General features: G+C 43.1%; 1 protein-coding gene and 1 long non-coding RNA gene across 2 annotated transcripts; one reads left to right on the top strand and one right to left on the bottom strand.

Annotated features, from left to right (window-relative positions):
- Positions 1 to 782: 782 nt before the first annotated feature.
- Positions 783 to 17,644, bottom strand: LOC144130035 (uncharacterized). Its single transcript, XR_013313937.1, has 7 exons — positions 17,366 to 17,644; positions 16,888 to 16,958; positions 12,492 to 12,598; positions 9,775 to 9,889; positions 9,377 to 9,532; positions 2,336 to 2,443; positions 783 to 861 (listed from the first exon to the last, which is right to left on the bottom strand). It is a non-coding gene; the product is annotated as an uncharacterized LOC144130035 (long non-coding RNA).
- A 62-nt stretch (positions 17,645 to 17,706) lies between these two features.
- Positions 17,707 to 22,180, top strand: LOC144127782 (uncharacterized). Its single transcript, XM_077660679.1, has 3 exons — positions 17,707 to 18,776; positions 19,015 to 19,183; positions 19,460 to 22,180. The coding sequence occupies exons 1-3, from the start codon at positions 18,623 to 18,625 to the stop codon at positions 19,785 to 19,787; spliced, it is 651 nt and encodes a 216-aa protein (XP_077516805.1). The 5' UTR covers positions 17,707 to 18,622; the 3' UTR covers positions 19,788 to 22,180.
- Positions 22,181 to 22,802: the final 622 nt, after the last annotated feature.

Below are 22,802 nucleotides of genomic sequence, written 5' to 3'. Positions count from 1 at the left end.
CTAATGACGTCAGCAACACAGCAAAGAGGAACCTGGGAGTGCATTGCTTGAAGTGTCCGTCTCGCCCTTGCAAGCCGTTGTTTCAAGATCGCACTGTTCTAGATAAAAATGCCCATCAAAGCACTCGCGAAATCATGGAGGCATTGCACATCTTGAAACTAGGAGAGGACTGTGTCAGCTCTCCCTCGATCGCCCTGACGAAACGAGAAGTAGATTTTTTGAGCCAGATGTCATCTAGGTGATTTCTTCATTCGGTTTTGATTTTCAGCGATTTTAGAACCTTTTGGCTCTTAGTAGTTTTCAGGTGCACTGTAAAAAAAAATGCTCCGCAGTACAGAGAAACCCGCTGGTAATGCGTTGCCGGAGGGTTTTCCGCAACATGAGGTACGGACTAAATGTCAGAAACAGAGACTCCGTATGACGACTGTCACATTCTTGGTAACGGAAAGTTACGCCATGCTATGCACGAGACTGAAATCGTTTTTTCACAACGAATGCTTATGTTTTGTTCTTATTGAAGTTTCCGCAATGTGTATGCATACGTCCTCCGTTTACTCGGAAGTCATTTCATCTAGAACGGAAATTATCTGTATTGTAATTATGTACTTTCTGTAGTACATGAACATGCGTCTTCGTATAGCTTCTGCCCGCAATGTTCACTGCAGATATAGCCGTCCAGGTGCCGAAGAAATAAGTATTATGTACAAGGCTTTCCTTTACGCATATTATGTAGTGCATATGTACAAAGAATGCAGCTTAGAATGAAAGAGTGGTAAGTGTTTGGGTGAGTACAAGTACATACGTTTTATTTTCATGGCAAACTACACACATTGTACATCTGCACATTGCTGTCGGATCCATCTGAAAAACATAAAAAAAATCCTCATTTAGTGGTCACACAACACCAAATATAAATTTCACAAATACATTTCAACCATCCGCTATTGAACAATCGGCTTTCGTAGAAGCTTTCAAAGCCATTCACCCAGAACCAACCCATTATAATTTATTGCCCAAAATTCATTTCTCATAACAGTAAACAGTAAAAACCACAGGTCCAGAAAGAAGCAGACAAAATGCGCTTTCCCGGGCGGCACTGTGCGCATGAAAGTCTTTACAGTTGCTTATCATTTTGTGCAAATAGAAAGTAGCTCAGGATGGGGGCCAGATGCAATTCAATGCAGGTGCCTTTCTGTACATAGTACTAAATGCACAACTTAGTGAGAAAGGAACATTGGTAACATCTGAAAAAGGTGGGAGACGCTTGCCGAATTTATCGTCCATCCAATTTGTTATAGGCAAGACAAGAAGAAGTGAAAGTCCCCAGGCATGCCCGTTGCGGCAGATTATGACGCTTTTTATTATGGCATTCCAATATCTCTGCAGTGTGCCTTCTCCTTCTTGACATTTTGTGAAATAATTATATATCTGCGAAAGATCTCGCTAGCAAACATTTTGGCACTAATGGAGAAGCAAAAAGACCCATGTCCTAGGCCTTTTTTTGTGACACTAAAGGAAGGCTTGCCTTTTAGAGTCATTGATTACGAAGAGGTCCATGTGGCAACAAACTTTGAGAGAATTTCTTCAAGGGCTCTTTGTTTTCATGAGGTGCCCTGTAGATATACCACAACACCTCAGTGAGCTGTTACCAGCCCTGTGAGTTCACTGTCACTTGACCTCAAGGGTATGTACTTTTCCTCGCCACATGCAGCAATGATGTATATGTCAAGAGAAAGCATAAATGATTTCTAAGTGCAATTCTAGATTGCTTGCGGAGGAAAGCACAAGAGTGGCCATGCTCAGCTGTTACCTTTGCTTCTTGCTCGAGTTCTACAGTGAGTACTACATAATGACAGGTGTCTGCATCAACTCATATTTATATAACACCCGTCCTGTGCGACCTCCATCTTGCTCTACATGACAGGCAACTTTATAACACCCTTCATGCAAAGAGTGTCATCAGGGTTGGTGTGTCCTGTCAGTTTCCTGGTCCTGTGGTTTGTGCTGTGTTTTCTACTCTTAAATTATTTACTGCCTTCATTCTCCACTCCATGAAGCCTGAATGTGCTACACTGGGCTGCTCCACGCGTTGTGGAGCAGCCCAGTGGCCATTTGTTTTTCATACGTCAGAGGCACTCAGCTCGAAAGCCATGCTTACTATATTCAGCAGACAAGGGTACATGTGAGACACATCATTAATAACTAATTCTCACAGTGGTATCTGGTGCAAGAATATCTAAATACTACTCAATTTTTGCTTAAGTTTTCAGATACGCTCTTAGATTAAGAACATAATTTGGCTACATTAGCAGAAGCACAGCACCAAGGTACTCACCAGTTACCTGAAGCACTGTACGCAAGTTCTCGTGCCATCATGAATACAGCACACTGTCCACGTCTTCATAATGCCATGTCACTCCAGCACTTCGGTAGCAAAATTTTCCTTTAAAAAAAAAGTAGTTTTGTTTATGTTAGACTGGTCATATTTAATTTTACTATATACTATGTACTTCTCATTGTACTGCATCAGACTAAAAAATACCAATGATCACGCTTTGAATTATGTCATATGTGATCACCAAATTATGTGATCACCAATATGTTCTTAGAAATTCTGATTGAAATAAATCTGACAAAATATTATTTCAGAAAATGTGGCACAAGGAAGAAGGACGCTAGCTAGATAACCTGGACGAATGTTTTCAGTTGCATGCAGCCACCGGCACCATTGCACACAAAATGTACAATAAAGTGGGTTTTACCTTTCCGAATAGAATTTAATGCTGCAAGCATTTAAGTACAAAAATTTCAACCTTCCATTCCGCATAAAGGAAAGAAAATTCCTCTCGTTTTTTCACAAGCCTCTGCAAGTACACAATTCAGTGAATCTACTCTACAAGTACTTGAATCTATCAGCACGAGACAGGGACGAGAAAAGAAACAAAACAGGCACTGACTCGCAACTGAAGTTTATTGAAGTGAACAGAGTATATACAGAAAAGCCACACGCCACAAACTACACAATTACACATAAGCTACATCACAACATAAGTAAAAGATTGCCCTTAACATTCCTCTCATCTAGACAGTCCAACCCGCTGCATGTTAACGCTATGGGTAGCCCACTCACACATTCGTCACCGAGTCATAAGATGTGTCTAGCCTCGATAATTTTCTGGTTAATCTGCTGTGAACGCAGTGCCAAAATGCGTGTTGCCGAAAGGAATGGCTAGCAGCCTTCACATCCCTTGTAATATGCAGATAAGTTACAACCCCTACCAATATCCAAATACCTCTCATGCTCCTGTAGTCTTACATTGATACACATTCCAGTTTCACCAACATAAACCCAACCACATGATAATGGTATGCAATGCATGCAATGGTTGCAAGGCACATATATGTTGCCACGTTTCACTCGACACATATGCTTTTCCCTAACGAAATTCACAAAATTATTAACAATTTTACAGATTGTAGACAACTTATTAGGGGCCGAACACACCATTTTTACGTCATACCTTCTGGCCACAGTTTTCAAATTTTGCAACAATCTGCAACAACACAGTCAGTCTTTTGGCATCTCACTGGCTGGCCCCAGCCTGATCATGCCAGTCCCTGCGAAGGGGTTTCAGCTTTTAACATGCTAAAGGGAAGAATGGCACAGCATCAAGTAACGAGGAAAGCAGGACAGCACACCCACACACAAGTGCCAACCCTGGAGCAGATACAAAATCCAAGAGCGCGTGCTTGACATTCAGCGTTGAACGTCAAGGAAACGAGGAAACACGGATTTGAACGCTAAAGATTGAACGAGCCCGATCCTTGGCTGCCAACGCTGAATGTCAAGTACACGCTCTTAGATTCTGCATCCGCTCCAAGGATGGCACTTGTGCGTGGGTGTGCTCTCCTGTTGTCCTCGTTACTTGATGCTGCGCCATTCTTATCTTTAGCATGTCAGACCAACTTGCCCAATCTTATATGTTCAGCTTTAACAATTTATCGCACGCTTATGCAATAGCATGGTTGGGAAATCATGCTTTCATTAGCCTTAAAATCTTCTCTTGGAAACCAGTTGTCACGCTGTAAAAGCATGGCTTCACCAATACCGAGCCTAGACTTGACGACGCAATGCTATCTTTCACTAGCTTAGAATCGTTCGACCAACAGTCAAGTAGCTGCTTAACACTCCTGGGTGAATATCGCTAGCACACATGGCGTGTGCAGAACATCAAGGTAAGGTTCAGAAACCGCAGCTCTTTTTGTTGGGACATTTTCTCCAAGGTAAACTTAAGACAAAGGCCTTGCTCCTTAAACAAGTTCACAATATGTACAGGTCCCACACTATCACAACCTTTGTAAAAGACCAGAAAATCATAGACGTAGGGAAAGATTTCCCCCAGCCCATGCAATTTCTTGGCAATCATTCCTTCCAACCTGCTTAAGAGAATATTGCTTAGCACAGGGGCAACCTTCGAATCGATACATTTAGCAGACTTTTGAACATATGCCGCACTGCCATACTCCACAAACATGCTCTTCACTTCAAATAAAAGGAGGCAAGTGCCAAAAAAGACTTATGTTACACACCCATTCCTAAACACGAGCTCATCGTTGTGCTCCGATATACACATTCATAAGCTTTTCACAAGATCTTCATACGGGATAGAATAAAATAGTTCTACATTGACACGGGTTGCAGCGATGGCGTAGAGGTAGAACATCCGCCTCGCGTGCAAGAGGACCGGGGTTCAAATCCTGGTGCCGCGCAATTCTCCACCGGGTTTAAAAAAAAAAAAAATCCGCGTGTCGATGGAATTGCATAACCAGGCCTGGAGTGCGGCCTTATCTCGGTGACCAGAACCGACAACGCACTCTCTCACCAGAGCAGGATTTGGCCACCCTGGTGTAGTACTTGGCCACAACCTTCTATGATCAAACCAATTAACCCTCGGCCCTCAGTCCCCAGCGGCTGCAGAGCAACTGACCACGGCGGCGGTCAGACCTGTGACGCAGCGGAGGGTGCTAAGAATCTCTGGCTCCGGACAGGCCGCCATTGGAATCTGAACCTGGCAACGTTTAACGCTAGAACTTTAGCTAGTGAGGCTAGCCTAGCAGTGCTGTTCGAGGAACTAGCGGGAATTAAATGGGATGTGATAGGGCTTAGCGAAGTTAGGAGGACAGGTGAGGCGTATACAGTACTAAAGGACGGACACATACTGTGCTATCGCGGGTTAGAGGGTAGACGAGAACTAGGTGTGGGATTCCTCATTAATAAGGATATAGCTGGCAACGTAGAGGAGTTCTACAGTATTAACGAGAGGGTAGCAGCTATAGTAATTAGGCTGAATAGGAGGTACAAGCTGAAAGTGGTGCAGGCCTACGCACCCACATCCAGCCATGATGACCAGACCGTTGAAAGCTTCTATGAGGACGTAGAATCAGCAATGAATAGAGTAAAATCGCAGTACACTGTACTGATGGGCGACTTCAATGCGAAGGTGGGCAAGAAGCAGGCTGACGACCACGCGGTAGGTGACTATGGGATAGGCTCTAGAAATAGCAGGGGAGAGTTATTAGTCGAATTCGCGGATAGAAATAATTTACGGATCATGAATACCTTCTTCCGCAAACGAGAAAACAGGAAGTGGACCTGGAAGAGCCCCAATGGTGAGATTAAAAATGAAATAGACTTCATACTATGCGCTAAACCTGGCATCATTCAGGATGTGGCCGTCCTCGGAAGGGTGCGTTGCAGCGACCATAGAATGGTAAGGTCTAGAATTAGCCTAGACTTGAAGAGGGAACGGAAGAAGCTAGCGAAAAAGAAGACCATTAACGAATTAGCCGTAAGAGGGAAAGCACAGGAGTTTAGGATAGCGCTGCAAAACAGATACTCGGCTTTAACTGAGGAAGATGATCTTGATGTTCATTCAATGCACGATAACCTGACATCAATAATTACGGAGTGCGCAGTAGAAGTAGGCGGCAGGACAGTTCGAAAAGATACCGGGAAGCTATCTCAGGTGACGAAAGATCTGATTAAGAGGCGCCAAAACATGAAGGCATCTAACACTACCGATAGAATAGAACTAACGGAGCTATCAAAGTTAATAAATAAGCGCAAGGTAGCCGACATAAGGAAGTTTAATATGGAGAGAATCGAGCATGCTCTAAAGAACGGAGATAGCCTAAAAACAGTGAAGAGGAAACTAGGCATAGGTAAAAACCAGATGTATGCATTAAGAGACAAGCAGGGCAATGTCATTAGCAATATGGATAAGATAGTTAACGTAGCCGAAGAGTTCTACACAGACCTGTACAGTAGCCAATGTAATCAGAACGCTAATGAGAAAGACAGCAGTGCACAGCAATGCGTCATCCCGCCAGTAACGAAAGATGAAGTAAAAAAAGCCTTAGAAGCAATGAAAAGGGGAAAAGCAGCTGGGGAGGATCAGGTAACAGCAGATCTGTTGAAGGATGGAGGGGACATCGTGCTAGAAAAACTAGCCACCCTGTATACGCAATGCCTTATGACCTCGACTGTACCAGAAGCTTGGAAGAATGCAAACATTATCTTAATTCATAAGAAGGGAGACGCCAAGGACTTGAAAAATTACAGGCCGATCAGCTTACTATCCGTTGCCTACAAATTATTTACTAAAGTAATCGCTAATAGAGTCAGGGCAACGTTAGACTTTAATCAACCAAATGATCAGGCAGGCTTTCGTAAAGGATATTCTACAATAGATCATATTCACACCATCAATCAGGTGATAGAGAAATGCGCAGAATATAACCAACCTCTATATATAGCTTTCATTGATTACGAGAAAGCATTCGACTCAGTGGAAACCTCAGCAGTCACACAGGCATTGCGTAATCAGGGGGTAGAAGAGCCTTATGTCAAAATACTGGAAGATATATATAGCAACTGCACAGCTACTATAGTCCTTCATAAAGTCAGCAATAAAATTCCAATAAGGAAGGGCGTCAGGCAAGGAGACACGATCTCGCCAATGCTGTTCACCGCATGTTTGCAGGAGGTATTTCGAGGCCTGAATTGGGAACAGTTGGGAATAAGAATAAATGGAGAATACCTAAATAATCTGAGATTTGCTGATGACATTGCCTTGCTGAGTCACTCAGGAGGTGAACTGCAAATCATGATCAACGAGTTAGACAGGCAGAGCAGATCGATGGGTCTAAAAATTAACATGCAGAAAACCAAGGTAATGTTCAACAGCCTAGCAAGGGAACAACAGTTCACAATTGGCAGCGAGAGCCTAGAAATTGTGCCGGAATACGTCTACTTAGGGCAGGTAGTGACAGCTGATCCGGATCATGAGAGGGAGATAACTAGGATAAGAATGGGGTGGAGCGCATATGGCAAATTCTCGCACATCATGAGTGGCAGCTTACCAATTTCCCTCAAGAGGAAAGTGTACAACAGCATAATCTTACCGGTACTCACCTACGGGGCAGAAACGTGGAGGCTAACGAAAAGAGTTCAGCTTAAGTTAAGGACAACGCAGCGAGCCATGGAAAGAAAAATGATAGGTGTAACGTTAAGAGATCGGAAGCGGGCAGAGTGGGTGAGGGAACAAACACGGGTTAATGACATCCTAGTCGAAATCAAGAGAAAGAAATGGGCTTGGGCAGGGCATGTAATGCGAAGGCAAGATAACCGCTGGTCTTTAAGGGTAACGGAGTGGGTTCCAAGAGAAAGTAAGCGTAGCAGGGGGCGGCAGAAGGTTAGATGGGCGGATGAGATTAAGAAGTTTGCAGGCAAAGGGTGGATGCAGCTGGCAAAGGATAGGGTTAATTGGAGAGACATGGGAGAGGCCTTTGCCCTGCAGTGGGTGTAGTAGGGCTGATGATGATGATGACATTGACACGAATCACAAGACAATCCGCTGGATTGTCATTCTTAAGATACTCAACCACACTGCGAATCGAGTAGAAGAAATGGATCTTCAAGATGCGAAGTAGACAGATGCTTTTGCAAATAACCAGAGATAATTTTGCATGAATCCTTTTCTGAAATTTATCTGAAGAGCATGTTATTGAATAGCATTTATTTGAAGAGCATGTTTGTAGAGTAGTGCAGTGCGGTATGTGTTCTAAAGTCTCGAATATGTAGTGGTTCAAAGGTTGACCTTGTGCTAAGCAATATTTTCTTGAGTAGGGTGGATAGAATAATTGTCTAGAATGTGCATGGGCTGGGGGAAAAATCTTTTGCTATGTCGATGATTTTCTGGTCTTTTATAAAGGTTGTGATAGTTCGGGACCTGTACATCTTCTCAAGTTGTTTAAGGAGCAAGGCCTTTATCTCAGGTTTACCTTGGAGCAAATGTCCCAAGAAAAACAGCTGTGGTTTCTGGACCTTACCTTGATGTTCAGCACACTTCATGTGTGCTGGCGAGTGTTAAGCTGCTACCTGGCTACATGTCGACTATTCCAAGCTAGTGAAAGATAGCATTGCACTTTCTAGCGCGGGCTCAGAATTGATGAAATTATGCTTTCACAGCATGACGACTAGTTTCCAAGAGCAGATTTTAAGGTTAACGAACGCAGGATTTCCAAACCTTGTTACTGCAAGAGCATATGATAAATTGTTAAAGAAGCTGAGACAGTTTTGCGGCGACCGGCACAATCTGGCTGGGGCCAGCCAGCGAGATGCCAAAAGACCAGTTGTGTTACCGTATGTACATAAATTGTCGCAAAATTTGAAAAATGTGGCCAGAAGGTATGATGTAAAAGGCTTTCTCGGCCCCTAATACGTTGTCTAAAGCATGTAAAATTTTAAGAATAATTCTGTGAATGTGGCTCGAGAAAAGTACACGTGTAGAGTGAAATGTATATGTACCTTGTAAAATGAATGTGGTATCAAATATTATTATCTTGTAGTCTGGTTTACGTAGGTGCAACTGGAAGGTGTATGAATGTAAGACTACAGGAACACAAGAGGGTAGGGGCTTGGCTAGGTGGTTGGGGTAACTCTGCTGTACACTGCACGGGATGTGAAGTCTGCTACCCTTTCCTTTTGGCAACACGCATTTTGGCAGTAAATTCAGAGAGATTAAATGGGAGATTATCGAGGCTAGACACATCTTATGACTCCGTGAAGAATGTGTGTTTTGTCTATCGTGTTAAGACACAATGAGTTGGACTACCTCGATCAAGGAAATGTTGAGGGCGATTTTTGACTCATGTTGTCCTGTATGCTTATCTGTAACTACATGGTTTATGGTATTGCTTGGCTTTTTATATATTCCCTGTTCACGCCAATAAACTATAGTCGCGAGTCAGCACCTGTCTTGTCTCCTTTCTCATCCCTGTCTTTCGCGCTGGTGGATTCACCGCAATGGCTCACCTCTGCAGAAATCCAAGGCATGACATTTTCCTCTTCACACTCGTGGTTCAGCGCATAATACGGCAAAGGCTTTTCAATTCCAAGGAAAGTTCATGGCTCCATTGAACACTGCCTCCTGCTTACAAGACACAGAGCAGCAATCATTGTAGATTCTACCTGTGACACAAAGAGCAAAGTTTTAGTTTGAGTGGACTAAACTAGGAAAGCAGCACAATATATCTATAGCCAAATAACTGAGCTGAAAGAAATAGAGGGTAGTGTAATAGTGAACACACTGATATATTGCAAGTGAGATATATGCTTAATATATTGCAATATCCAACACTGCTACCATTGCCTTAGCCAACTACTTCATAAATAACAATAAATGCAGTATCACAAAAAAACTGATAACGTACTATGTGCTAATAGTAGCAGTGCAGGTTCCATGAACAAAAAAGGGCCCAGTGCTGACTGTCGTTCCCACAGCAGCCTTGTGACCAATGGCTGGCGTAAAGGAAAGAGGAGGAATGACTGAAAAGAAAAAGAGCCAGGGGGAAGGAAAATAGGTATAGAAGGGCTTAGGATATCATAGGCAAATAAGGTTGTTTAGACAGTGAGCACAAAATAAACATTACCACACAAGTAAAGACATACAAGACCAAACATATATATCATTATGCAGAGTGGCAAACTTGATGCCATTTAGCCCCAAATATGTTTTCAATAAAGTGATTATAATTATTAATAGAACAACTGACCGAGTGAAACCATAACAGGGATGAACAAGGAAGCTGTTAATATTCTGGCAGAAATTAAAAGAAGAAAATGGATCTGGCCAGGGCATACAATGCAGAGAATGAATCACCAATGGTATCTTAGGGCAACATAATGAATTTGATGGATTTTAATGGCACAAGGGCATCTGTGGCCAAAGAGTGCCTTAGCACAAGTTAATTTCGTCTACTCAAGGTGAAATCAGAGACCCATTTCCCAAGCATTTCATTCCAGATAAGTTGAGCACCACGCCAACAAAATGAATTTCACCCTAAGGAAAATATAGCAGGAGATAGCTGATTATAAGCTCACTAGATAAGATTAGGTGATTTCTGATAGTGTGGCATGTAGCTGGTGCAAGACACAGATAATTAAACTGGAAAAGGCCATTGTCCTGAGGTGAATGTAAACTAAGCAATGAGGATAATGAAATTCGCTACACTAGAGCTGTTAAGAATCAGCTCAAGTTCCATGCTTCAAGATGATGCAAGTTTGCTCAGTGAAAAAAAATCATAAGTTCACCCAAGAATTGGTATCTTGGCGGTATCAGGCTGCAGGTGCAGATGAATTAATCCTGCCTCAGAGAAGAGCTACATAGAGCACAAAACATTTTAGGCCAGTCATACACTGACAGCTGTTAATAACTATTTTAAAACTGTTTTTCATTGCACAAACAATAATACCAAGTTTGTGTTGGTCATGTGATTATGTTACTGAGGCTCTCCTAAAAATTCTAGCCAGAGCTAAAATACAAGCTGTCTCAACTAAGTTTTTATATCAACAATGAGAACATAAACACATGCAGATTATTCAAGTAGAAGTATTATTTTTCATGACGTGCCCTACAAATTTTAAATTATACTGAAAAGTAATAGAGTGGAGTGCTTGTGCCAAAAATACTAAACCTCAACAACAAAGAGAACACAAGATAAAGGCAACAACATATTGCCCAAAATTTAAATGTTTGACAGAACAAATATGAAAAGAAAACCTCTCCACAACTGGAACAAAACAGCGTGATACCGAGCACACATTTGAAAATTGTTTCATCCAAATCCCCAGTCTGGTGCTCCAGCACTCTTCAGCCAGCATGTCATGAAATGTACCATAGTTCTGGTAGCTGTAAAGAGTATACAGCTGATCCGGCATTTTGATATGTGAACAGTAACCCTCAATGACCACCAGGCTGAATACTTTCAAGAGGCTGTTCTAGTAACAAGACTGCAGTGAAACACTTAGCAAGTTATGCGGGCGTAATAATGCAAACCGTTAATCTGAGAGTTCGCTACCACGCAACTCTGTAGTAACTCCTAAAGTGTTGCAATCGAATGAAAAAAAGGACTGCCTATTATATAAACAAAAGTCAAGAGGCTGCAATGCAAGGCCACGACAGAAGTGCTGCAATACAGCAATAGTGATACAATGTACACTTTAAGCAACACAATGAAACATGATCTTTTATCCTTAATTATCAGAATTTAAATATTTGTTTTCCTTGCTCTCTTGCAAAATTAAGTTTAGATCGTGAAAGCGCTCGAAAAGACAAGGATACAGAAAGAGATTTCCACACAGTGCGCTTACTTCCAGTGTCTTTTTGAGCACATCCACTATCTAAACATGGTAACCCAACTAGTTTAAACGCTGTCGCTATTCCAAAATTAAGCCTTTCACAAAGTGGGAGCCCCTTTCCCCATACAAGGTGCACCATAACTAATCCAACACTTTTTTCATGATATGTTTTCTCTGAGAATAAACACTGAAGATTTTGCAATAGTACTTGTCTTTTCGATTCTACGAATGTATCATGCAAGTGTTCAATGAAATGACCATCTGCCTATCTTGATCATTGCTCAAAATCAGGGTATAATGCACCATGAAGGGCAGGCTCTGCTTGATTTTTATGTTTTCCTAACGAAGCATGTATGTGCAACCCTTCTGCTGGCTTGTATGCAGCAGGTTTGTCTAGCTAGGCGAACTGTGGTTTTGCTATAAAGATGAAATGGTACTTTGGAAGTGAATGGCTTTCTAAAATGCATTTAACATACATTCCGGGGCTTTAACAGCACCTGGTGTAAGCAACATCAGTGGGGGGACCGCAGGAGTGGCCTAGTGGTCCGAGCATCTGCCTCGCAAGCAGGAGGTGCGGAGTTCGATCCCCAGTGCCACCGGGTAATCAGCGGTGATACAATGGGTCGTTTCAATGGCCAGTTTAAAACTTGAAATAACCATGCTGCAATATATACAAAAAATGATTTGTGTGTTCTCTCTTACATGACATAGTTAATCATATCATAGTGTTGGTAGTAGACAAAATGCATGTGTGGAACATATACATGCACTGTTTTTGTTCACATCTTACCTGCTATGTGCTGTTATGGCATGTTATGTGCTGGGAAAGCAACAGCTAGTGAGCAATGTTGTGTTGCAGCCTTTCTTCTGGTGGAATTTGAATCATGTGAGGTGCAGCTGAAAGAAATTGTTTCATACTTAAGTATATTTCATGTAACACAACAAAAAGTGCACAGCCCCATCATGAGTTGTGGTTTAAACTAACAGCGAGCTTTTTACTACTCTATTTATCATATGATGCAAGTCAGTGATGCTGGAGGCACAAAACTAAATACTGTGAGGTAACAAGAGCTAATATGGACAATCATGCCTTTAAGAGATATTGTCAATATATATTTTCCTGAATGAACTAAAGTTATCCTTAGAAGCATTCAGAGGAAGATAATTTTGCTAAATGCCTTTTGCCAGAATAGGCCTTTTATGAACCAGTTGCAAATGAAAAGAATAACTTTAAGACCATGCTATGCATGCTCTAACGCCAAAGTAGTTGCATACAAGCAGTATACTATGCCCCTAGTTTTATGGTGGGCCTGTACTGCACAATTTTCATGCAAGGTAGTGGAAAGTATGTGCCATGAAACAGACCTCTGCTTGCTGAAACTGGCAAATAAGTACTGGGTTTTTAAGGCAGGAAAAAAGTTACATAGTTCCTTCTGCAGGTTTTGAACTTCAGGTTAGTTATTTGAAAAATATCAATCCCTGAACTGCAATGATTGAAGTTTTTAGCAAATAACATTTCCATTGTAACAGTGGAAACGCTCTTTTATATGAGGAACGACTTTTCAAAAGCCTGCGTTTCATGGTGGCTGTCAAGTAGCCCTGATAAAGAGAAACCAGTCACGACACACAACCAAGCCCCCGTAGCACATTTTCAACTATACCCTCATGATATAGCTTTAAAGTAAGTGTTAAGCAATACAAATACAAATCCCTTGATTTCCTTCATGATTTATCACTGGTGTATACATACAAAGATAACCGTACAAGATGTGGAGTGCATGGTACAGAGAGAGTAGGCAGATGGTTTCTTGACACTCAAAAAGGGAACAAGGGAAGGAAAAATCTCAGGGTGCTTGCCGTTTCGACAAGACAACTTGTTTTCGTCTGGGGTCAACATATACAGAGGAAACTTAGAATCAAGTACAGGGTTGTCCACTCTTAGTGCGAACACGCGAGCACATGGCTGTGCTCTTTGGGCCACTGTGTCTGACATTGCCACACATCGAAGTGTAACATGACACGAAGCACCACATCCAGGTGCATCTCCTCTTGCGCCATTTTGCAGCGATGAGTGGCTGCGCCGCACACAGTGGACCTCTAAAGAGTGCGGCCATGCGCTCACATGTTTGCACTAAATGTGGCCAGCTCTGTACATTCCGGAATTGGCATAATTATTTGAAAAGGCCTTGCACATGGTCAGAGGTTTCCCAACCCACATTTTCCCCCTCCTTTCCTGCTTTCTTTAATTTATCGTTATACTTTAACCTTACGCCCTGCACCTCCTGACATCACTTCTCGGAACCTTGGCTGCCATACTCCTCCCCCTCCCCCTTCTTTTTGCCTTTTCTCCGAACCTGCCCTCATTTTCTCTTTTTACTTCAAATTATTTTGCCCCCCCCACCCCCCCTGGTATTTTATTCTGCCATGCTCCTTAATTCCTTTATCCTAGTTTTTCAGGAAAAGGCAGCCAGCCATACCAAGCCACCTGTTGTGGCTGGACATAAAGCCATTCAAGCCCACTATCCACACTCCATACCCCGAGATTCGTTTCTACTGAATTGGGCTTTTTTGTTTTCACAGTTTTGCAGGTCAACCGGTTAATCTTCTTTAGCAGCTATCATGCCTGGTCAAGGTTCATGCTCCCCATCGTAACGCCCTTCCCATATCGCACCCTCGTCCCATACAACAGGCCTTTCGCCTCGAAGTGAAAACCTTATTTAAACCCCACCAATGATGAACACTTTGCCAGACAAAGACAAGTCCTCTTGTCGAAACGTCGGCAAGCACCTTAAGGGGTTTTTCCCTTCCTTATTCAGTTTGTGAGATACCAGGGACAGGTGTTCAAGCAGCCATACCACACTAATACCCCTGTCACACGGGCACCGCAAAGGCCTTTGAGAATCATCTCCAAAGGCGTAAGGAGTGCAGCTACCCGGTACAAATGTTGCGCCTTTGTCGCTAAGGGCCTTGGAGGCGAAGGCGCTCAACCGAGACCTTCGGAGCCCGAAGACGCGGCATTCGAGAAGCTGTGATCGCAGTACCATCCAAAGTCAAAAAGTAAAAGCAATAAAAAAATACATAAGCTAATAATGTTTGAAAACATTTTTTTCAAATACGAAAGGTGTGTCTGGCTTTGGTTTTTGTACGGGTGTTTATGTTTTATGTTCAAATTTCAAGACAGTGAAAGTGTTGCGGCAACACCGAGCGCCCATGGTGGCCAAGGCAATACACGTACAAAACCTGCTCCTGCTGATGAGAGTAGCTGTTGCAGTACTTTTAAGGAAGCAATCAGAATAAAAAATTGTCAAAGCTCAACGAATGAACAGAATACACCACTTTAATTTTAGAACACTCACTTCAGCCACCTCGAGTATAGCAGCGGGTGCTAAGCCTGAACGACTTTCACCTTTGGGCTGCACCGTGTAGCTGCATCGCTGCTCCTTTAAGCTTTCGCTCCTTTGGTGAAAAATGGTGCCTTTGCTGGAAAGGCCTTCGAGGAATGCCATGTGACAGGGGTATAAAGCACATTTTTTACTGACACGAAAGACTCAGTGCCTTTAGTTCTGACAACATTCTGAATCATGCTTTGGTGGCTTAGCATATCAGAATACTGGACATGACAAAATCAGCTAATTAGTGAGGGCTATTATTTGCTATAGGTAAAATTATAACATTCTCCTAAAATAATGAAAATAAACCACCAGCACTGACATCAATGTACTGTCACGATCACAATATTGCGGGACGTGGGAGAGCGTGGCAAAACTGCGTTCTGCGCCTTCTAACGGCGCCCGTCCGCTCCAGTTACCCTCGCAGACTTCTCTGTACCCTTACTCCTACCTTGCGCTCAGCAGACGCAGATCGAAACCGGCGCCAGGTGACGCTTTGATATCTAGCGATAGCATGTAGCATGTGCCCCAGCCGCTGTGATGAGTGAAGCAGATTGCGCGCCGTGTTTCGCGGCGAAACACATCTGTGTGAAGGGGCGTCCAATTATGCTTTGTTTTTATTCCTGTGCTCTTCACAAGCGTTCTCCTCAGGTTTCACCATATGCAAGCAGAACGAACGGAGAACAAAGATTAGAATGTTCACATGAGCAACTGCAGCTCGTCACGATGAACGTTCGAATGCCAAGCCACCTAGGATAAATGTAGTAACACAAAACATGTATGGAAAGGAAACACGAGATTTATTTGCAGCGTGAAAAAAGCCGCGAAACACGGCGTGCAATCTGCTTCACTCATCACAGTGGCTGGGGCACATGCTATCGCTAGATATCAAAGCGTCACCTGGTGCCGGTTTCGATCTGCGTCTGCTGAGCGCAAGGTAGGAGTAAGGGTACAGAGAAGCCTGCGAGGGTAACTGGAGCGGACGGGCGCCGTTAGAAGGCGCAGAACGCAGTTTTGCCACGCTCTCCCACGTCCCGCAATATTGTGATCGTGACAGTACAATTTGGCTGTAACATACTGACATGACAATCTAGTTAAACATAAATTCTCTTTTCGCAGTTCAAAACTGCATGCATTATTTCTAGAAAGCGCGAAAACAGAAGCTCATACATAGTGCCAAAGAAAAGAGTGCATAATAGTACCACTTATGAGGTGTTTATCGGCAACTGCAATGAGCAAGGCTATGTTAATGGCAATCCAGAGTTATTATGTGTCTTACGAGCGCATGCACTTGGGAGGTGATAGCAGCTGTGGACGCAGCTGTCCATCGCAGTTTTCAGTCTGTCAAGATAACACATGGGATAAGGTATTCCCTGTTTTGCTGCCGAAGGCAAAACCGTCAGCGAGTGGAGTTGCCTTGCTATTCACTGTCAATATCTACTGCTCAATGTAAAGGAAACTAGGGCATAAAACATACAGCATTTCATATTATGCTTTGGCCAAATGCAGTGAGAATGAAACAGACTAGAGACTTGTCTTATGACGTTTGCACTCTTTACTTTGCACCAGAGGAAAATAAACTTATGTACAGTTGACCTACTGCTTGCCACAGTCCTAGAAGAAATGAATCCAGGTCTCAGAAATTCTACCGAGAGAATACTGATGCTGCATGTGCATTTCTCTGAACTGTTCTGAAATATGCAGAAGTTACCAATTTTTTTACTACATGATTACATACTGTAATCTTTGCAAGGAATATGAGGTTAACGGACTGGGAAAAAATGTCAGGAATGGTACCTTCGGTACTGGGCACTTGGACAAACAAATGACCCACTGGGCGTCCCCAGGAGCTCTGCTACCAGGCACCCCTGGCAACAGTAGTCAATTTTCCAGATCCAAAGCAGCCATGCGAATGATTGCCGAAAAGTCAAGTTTAAGGACAGCAGATGCATGAACACAAAGCAGTTTTCCAACTTTGTTTCAGTGTGATAAATGGTTTCAAATGTCTAGACTATATCTGGTAGTACACAAATTATCAGAACACCATCTCCCGCTCAGAATCATCTCAAAACACATTCGACACGCAGTACCAACATGGACAGTTCATGCTTAATTGAATCCAAAAGTTTACGCTGATCGACCAATATTACTCTAAATAGAGACAGAAAGCGCATGCACGTTGTACTGATGTTATCGTGAACATAACATGCGACGAGACGCAGGGTTACAATACAAACAAAAAACCGCTTTCAAAATTTGAGAACAAAAGGCTCACCTTCTCACAAGTTCGCCAAACCGGAGACGTTGCCGAGTGGCTGCCGCCAAAGTCACTCGCAATGCACAGAAACAATAAAAATGCAGTGCCGCTGACTTTTCTTGAGCAATTCTAGTCGACTGAACTTCCAACTGCTCGCACCGACTACCTCTGCAAGCATGTCTAAAAGTTAGCGGCGCAGCCGCGCCATTTGCAATTTACGGAGCAACACGGGAAATTCATAGCGCCATTCGCGTATTCGCGCTCAAGCTCACGTCGCTGATGTCGCAAAGGCGCACAACGGCAAAAACATATAAGATGTATTTATTTTTACGATAGCTTTTTTAGCTGACAACCTGAATCGTTTGATATATTGTTTTTTCTTTTCGTTGCATGAACGTTATTACCACCAGCGGCAGCGCAGCTTGGCCATGGCTAGCCATGGCGAAGTCGAAGCGCTAGCCGAGCCCGCAGTCGGAAACATGTGCGCAGTTAGCGCAGTGTGGAGTTGAATGAACAGGCGCTATGGAATGGGTTTTTGTTCTTCCGTGTTCGCTGCGTGCGTCCTGCGCGTTGCGTGTCTTTAGTATGTGTGTGTGTGTATGTGTGTGGCCGGAACGCTGCATTGGAGTGTACATACAACAGCTCGCTGTCCCGTGCGGCATCGGTGCGTAGTAAAACGATCATGCAGAATGTGCGTTACAATGCCAGTGGCCCTGCACGAAAGAGGAGACTTGAAGCCGACGGAAAAGCTGCTCTCCCTCGTGGGACTGCAAGAATCTGGCGAGTAACAGTCGACGCGCGTTTCGGTGGATGATTCCGTTTACCACGGCAAAAAATTCAGCACTGGCCAACAGCAATGATGAACTGCTGCTGCATCATCACCTGTGTGATGTTTGTGACAAGCTTGTTGGATGTGAACGTGGCCATGAATGGTATTCGCCGAGCAGTGGCCCTCAGGGCGTGGCACCAGTGGATACCTGAAGACGATTAAGCCTGAACTCCATGTACGCGAAAACTCACGCGAACGCGAAGGCGACGGCGGCAAGCGAACGAGCGATGCCGTCGCGCGAAGCAAATGCATGTGTCGCTTGCCTTGTCGCTCGGATCTGCACCCACAGAAAATTTCGCTCATCGCCCGGAAGTTGCTTACGCGATTAGCCAATAGCAGCTAAGGCAGCGTACGTCACTGCCGGTAATTTTGCGCGCTTTCTCGAAAGTGCCGCATTGTTGGCAAGTTTTTTCGAGTGCTCGTAGGTGTATCACATTTGCGCTACCATGGCACACGCTCAAGCACAAGCCTTCAATGAAAAACTCATTGACGCCGTGGAGTTCGAGCGGGTCCTTTGGGACCTGCAGCAAAAAAACTATAAGGCCCGCAACGTTTCGGAAGCGGCGTGGCGCCGAGTAGCCGAAGCCGTCGGTGCAACAGGTGAGGTTTTGTAAACAAAGCACTCTGTCGGTGCCATTGACTATACGAAATGCTGACCGTACGCCGAGTGCCGCGTTTCGCAATTGCCGTGTTTTACGACGTGGCAAGTTGTGTAACGTCGAGCGATCGTTATCGTTCGCTAGAAAATGCACTCTGCCGGGCAGCAGATTTGCATGCCAAATCGATACAGGCTTTCACCTGATAGCCGATTATTATTGCGCTTTTCATGCCTTCGCAGTTCCTGACGTGAAGCACCGTTGGAAAAATCTGCGCGACACATTCAGGAGGGTTTTTAGAGGGCTCCGCCAATCAAAAAAGAGCGGGACTGGGGCAGACGAGGTTGAAGAGACAACCTGGCCTTTCTTCGACAGGCTGCTCTTCCTGCGGGACACGATGCTCAGCAGACCGTAAGTCCATTTGGAGGTTATCATTACATTTCACTGAATGTATGCTGTTTTATGTGCAGTTTCGCCGCTGATTTACCGTTTTGCACAGAACAAGAAAACCAAGGCCCAATATTATTTCCTGTCTGCCGTGTTGAAAATTATTGTAGCAAATTATTTGTACTTGCTGCCTCTTAAATAATTCGAGCAGACCATTGTCTTCAAGTGCATAAAACTTTAAAGGGCCTCATTTTCCCGATTGAAACTGGAGGTACTTACTTATCTTTTACCTTACTGTAGGACCTCGGGCAACTTGGAACCGCTGCCGCATGCGGAAGCGGTATATATTGTGCCCGAAGAAAACATCAGCGACACGCCACAGGGAAGTGCAGAGGCGATTTTTCAACAAATGTTTGTCGAGTCTGCCTCTTTGCCATCAAGTCCTGGGACAAGCGCAGCACCAACACCAAATTCCCCAAGTGCCAGTGTTGAGCTTGTGGCTGAAATGCCCAGCACAGGCTCACGTAAAAAAAGGAGCAGAATAGAGAAGTATGATAGTCAGATTGATATGCTTGGAGAAATGCTCAAAAAAAACCGGACAGCCTCGATCATTTCGGAGCATACTTAGTCGACAAAATGAGGGAAGTGCCCAAGAGGCTGCACAATGAAATGCAGATGAAGTTATTGCAGTGTGCATTTGAATTCATACCGGAGCAGTAATTTACTTGATTTATCCTGTGAACTGCTGGAAGCAATATGAGGGGGAACACAGGAACATGGGGCCTCCGTACTTTGCAAAGTGCAGCCACCAACAGACTACAACAGGTGGCATCAGGGTCATGCTCGGGAAGGATAGGCGGCCATGCTTACTTTGCGTGCGCCTTTTACACTGGCAATTCTCGCCTTCTGTCCCTGACAGTACTTTGCAAAGCAAGAAGGCCACACGCTCCCATGTTCCCTCTTATATTGCTTCTAGCTATACATCATGCATGGGAGATCATATGAAGGAAGCTAAGAGTCACTGAAAGCAAGGAAAGCATAGGGAATTAGATGCATATACATTTCTTCATATTGTGGTATTGCTCATTGAGAAATTATTACTGTAATATGGTTATGCCTGAAAGATAACAGATTACAAATTGGTTTGGTTTGGTTTATGGGGGTTTAACGTCCCAAAGCAATTCAGACTATGAGAGACGCCATAGTGAAGGGCTCCCTAAAAGGACCACCAGGGGTTCTTTAACGTGCATTGACACTGCGCAGTGCATTGACATTGCACAGTACATGGGCCTCTAGAATTTCGCCTTCATTGAAATTCGACCGCCGCGTCCGGGATCGAACCCGCATCTTTCGGGCCGGCAGCCGAGCGTCATAACCACTCAGCCACCGTGGCGGCTGGATTACAAATTGGAACAAAGGCAAGCAATTGCCACCATTGCGATCCGAACCCACGACCTCCATGTCGTGTACGGTCGCGAGTTTGGTTCCCATTGCTGGCATATTCATGTTTTTGATCCGACTTGTAATCAGTTACCTTTCAGGCATAACGAGATTACAGTACTTATTTCCAAGCGAGCAGTACCACAATACGAAGAAATGGAGAACAGTATATGTATACAAACTCACTATGCTTTCCTTGCTTTCGGTGACTGTTGGTGTCACTCGTTTTGAACTGTACTATAGTGATGCTGTGATAACTCTGAAGACTGTAGCTTTTACACATTTGTGCAATAATTGAAATTATATTCCTTTATGGTTTCTTTATTTTATTTTAAAGTCAACTCTTAAATTGCAGTAGCAATGATTGGTTTGATTACTTAGGAGTCTGCATTTTTGTGAATTTCAAGTTTTCTCATTTTAGTGTATGATTAGTAATACCCGACTATAGTGATGCTGTGACAACTCTGATTACTGCAGCTTTTACACTTTTGCGCAGTAATCAGTTATGTTTCTGTACTTATTTGTTATTTTAAAGTCAACTCTGTAATTGCAGTTGCAATGATTGGTTTGATTACTTAGGAGTCTGCATTTTTGTGAAGTGCGAGTTTTCTCATTTTAGTGTATGATTAGTAATACCCGACTATAGTGATGCTGTGATAACTCTGATTACTGCAGCTTTTGCACAGTAATCAGTTACGTTTCTGTACTTATTTGTTATTTTAAAGTCAACTCTGTAATTGCAGTTGCAATGATTGGTTTGATTACTTAGGAGTCTGCATTTTTGTGAAGTTGAAGTTTTCTCATTTTAGTGTATGATTAGTAATACCCAACTATAGTGATGCTGTGACAACTCTGATTACTGCAGCTTTTACACTTTTGCACAGTAATCAGTTATGTTTCTGTACTTATTTCTTATTTTAAAGTCAACTCTGTAATTGCAGTTGCAATGATTGGTTTGATTACTTAGGAGTCTCCATTTTTGTGAAGTTCAAGTTTTCTCATTTTAGTGTATGATTAGTCATACCCGACTATAGTGATGTGATAACTGAATACTGCAGCTTTTACACTTTTGTGCAATAATCAAGGTTATGTTCCTGTATGCATTTTTATTCACAGTCAGCTTTGCCACTGTAGACATTGCAGTGGTCATTTTGAATGCTTACATGTCTGCATTGCTGTGAAGTAAAAGGAGTCTTTAAAGTTTCTCATTTTATTGTGCGCTTAGTGATATCTGACTGCAGTGATGCTGCAATAACTGTGAATGCAGCAGCTTTTACACTTTTGTGCAATCAAGGTTACATTCTGCTATGCATTTTTTATTTATAGTCAGCTTTGCCACTGTAGACATTGCAGTGGTCATTTTGAATGCTTACATGTCTGCATTGCTGTGAAGTAAAAGGTGTCTTTAAAGTTTCTTATTTTATTGTGCGCTTAGTGATATCTGACTGCAGTGATGCTGCAATAACTGTGAATGCAGCAGCTTTTACACTTTTGTGCAATCAAGGTTACATTCTGCTATGCATTTTTTATTTATAGTCAGCTTTGCCACTGTAGACATTGCAGTTGCAGTGGTCATTTTCAATGCTTACATGTCCGCATTTTTGTGAAATAAAAGGTGTCTTTAAAGTTTCTAAATTTACTGTGTGGATACAGTGATCTATTACAATCACAAAGAGAACAGTGTGTTTACAAATTCATTTCTTTCCATCAGAAATACGGGGCGAAGCAAAAAGCTGCAGCAGCAGCTTGACTAGTCGTGGCATCTAGCAAGTTACTGCTTTCGAACTCCCTGATTACTGAAGAGGTTGGAAAACATAATGGCATAATGGATTCTTTGCATGGCAATGTAAAGAATGAAGTGTGCAGAGCTTTTATGGTACAAAAATTTAATACACAAGGACATATTCATAAGATGTAAAGGTACATAATCTGAATGCAGAGGCTCACATGCAAAATAAAAGAAAGTCTTCAAATGGAACAAAATAATTTCCCAATATTTACACACACACACACTTGAGGCTGTAAATTATCGATATCCAACAAAGTTCGCTGGGGAAAAAGAAAAAAGAATGTAATACAGAGAATGCAGATGGTCAAACATAATTACGCTTTTGAACTGACTGGGGACAACAGGGGCGACACAAGCACTGGTGCGCAAACAGTCAACTGAAGTTAATTGCGGTTTGCACACATATGTAAGGGT

The sequence above is a fragment of the Amblyomma americanum genome, chromosome 4 (assembly GCF_052857255.1).
Source record: "Amblyomma americanum isolate KBUSLIRL-KWMA chromosome 4, ASM5285725v1, whole genome shotgun sequence".
Lineage (NCBI taxonomy): Eukaryota > Metazoa > Arthropoda > Arachnida > Ixodida > Ixodidae > Amblyomma > Amblyomma americanum.
This window is presented reverse-complemented; position numbering and strand designations above follow the sequence as displayed.

Excerpts from the sequence above, each read along its gene's own strand:
- LOC144127782 (XM_077660679.1), top strand. The coding sequence starts at position 18,623 with ATGGCACACGCTCAAGCACAAGCCTTCAATGAAAAACTCATTGACGCC. Across the intron at positions 18,777-19,014 it reads CGAAGCCGTCGGTGCAACAG|TTCCTGACGTGAAGCACCGT; the intron begins GTGAGGTTTTGT and ends ATGCCTTCGCAG. Across the intron at positions 19,184-19,459 it reads GACACGATGCTCAGCAGACC|GACCTCGGGCAACTTGGAAC; the intron begins GTAAGTCCATTT and ends ACCTTACTGTAG.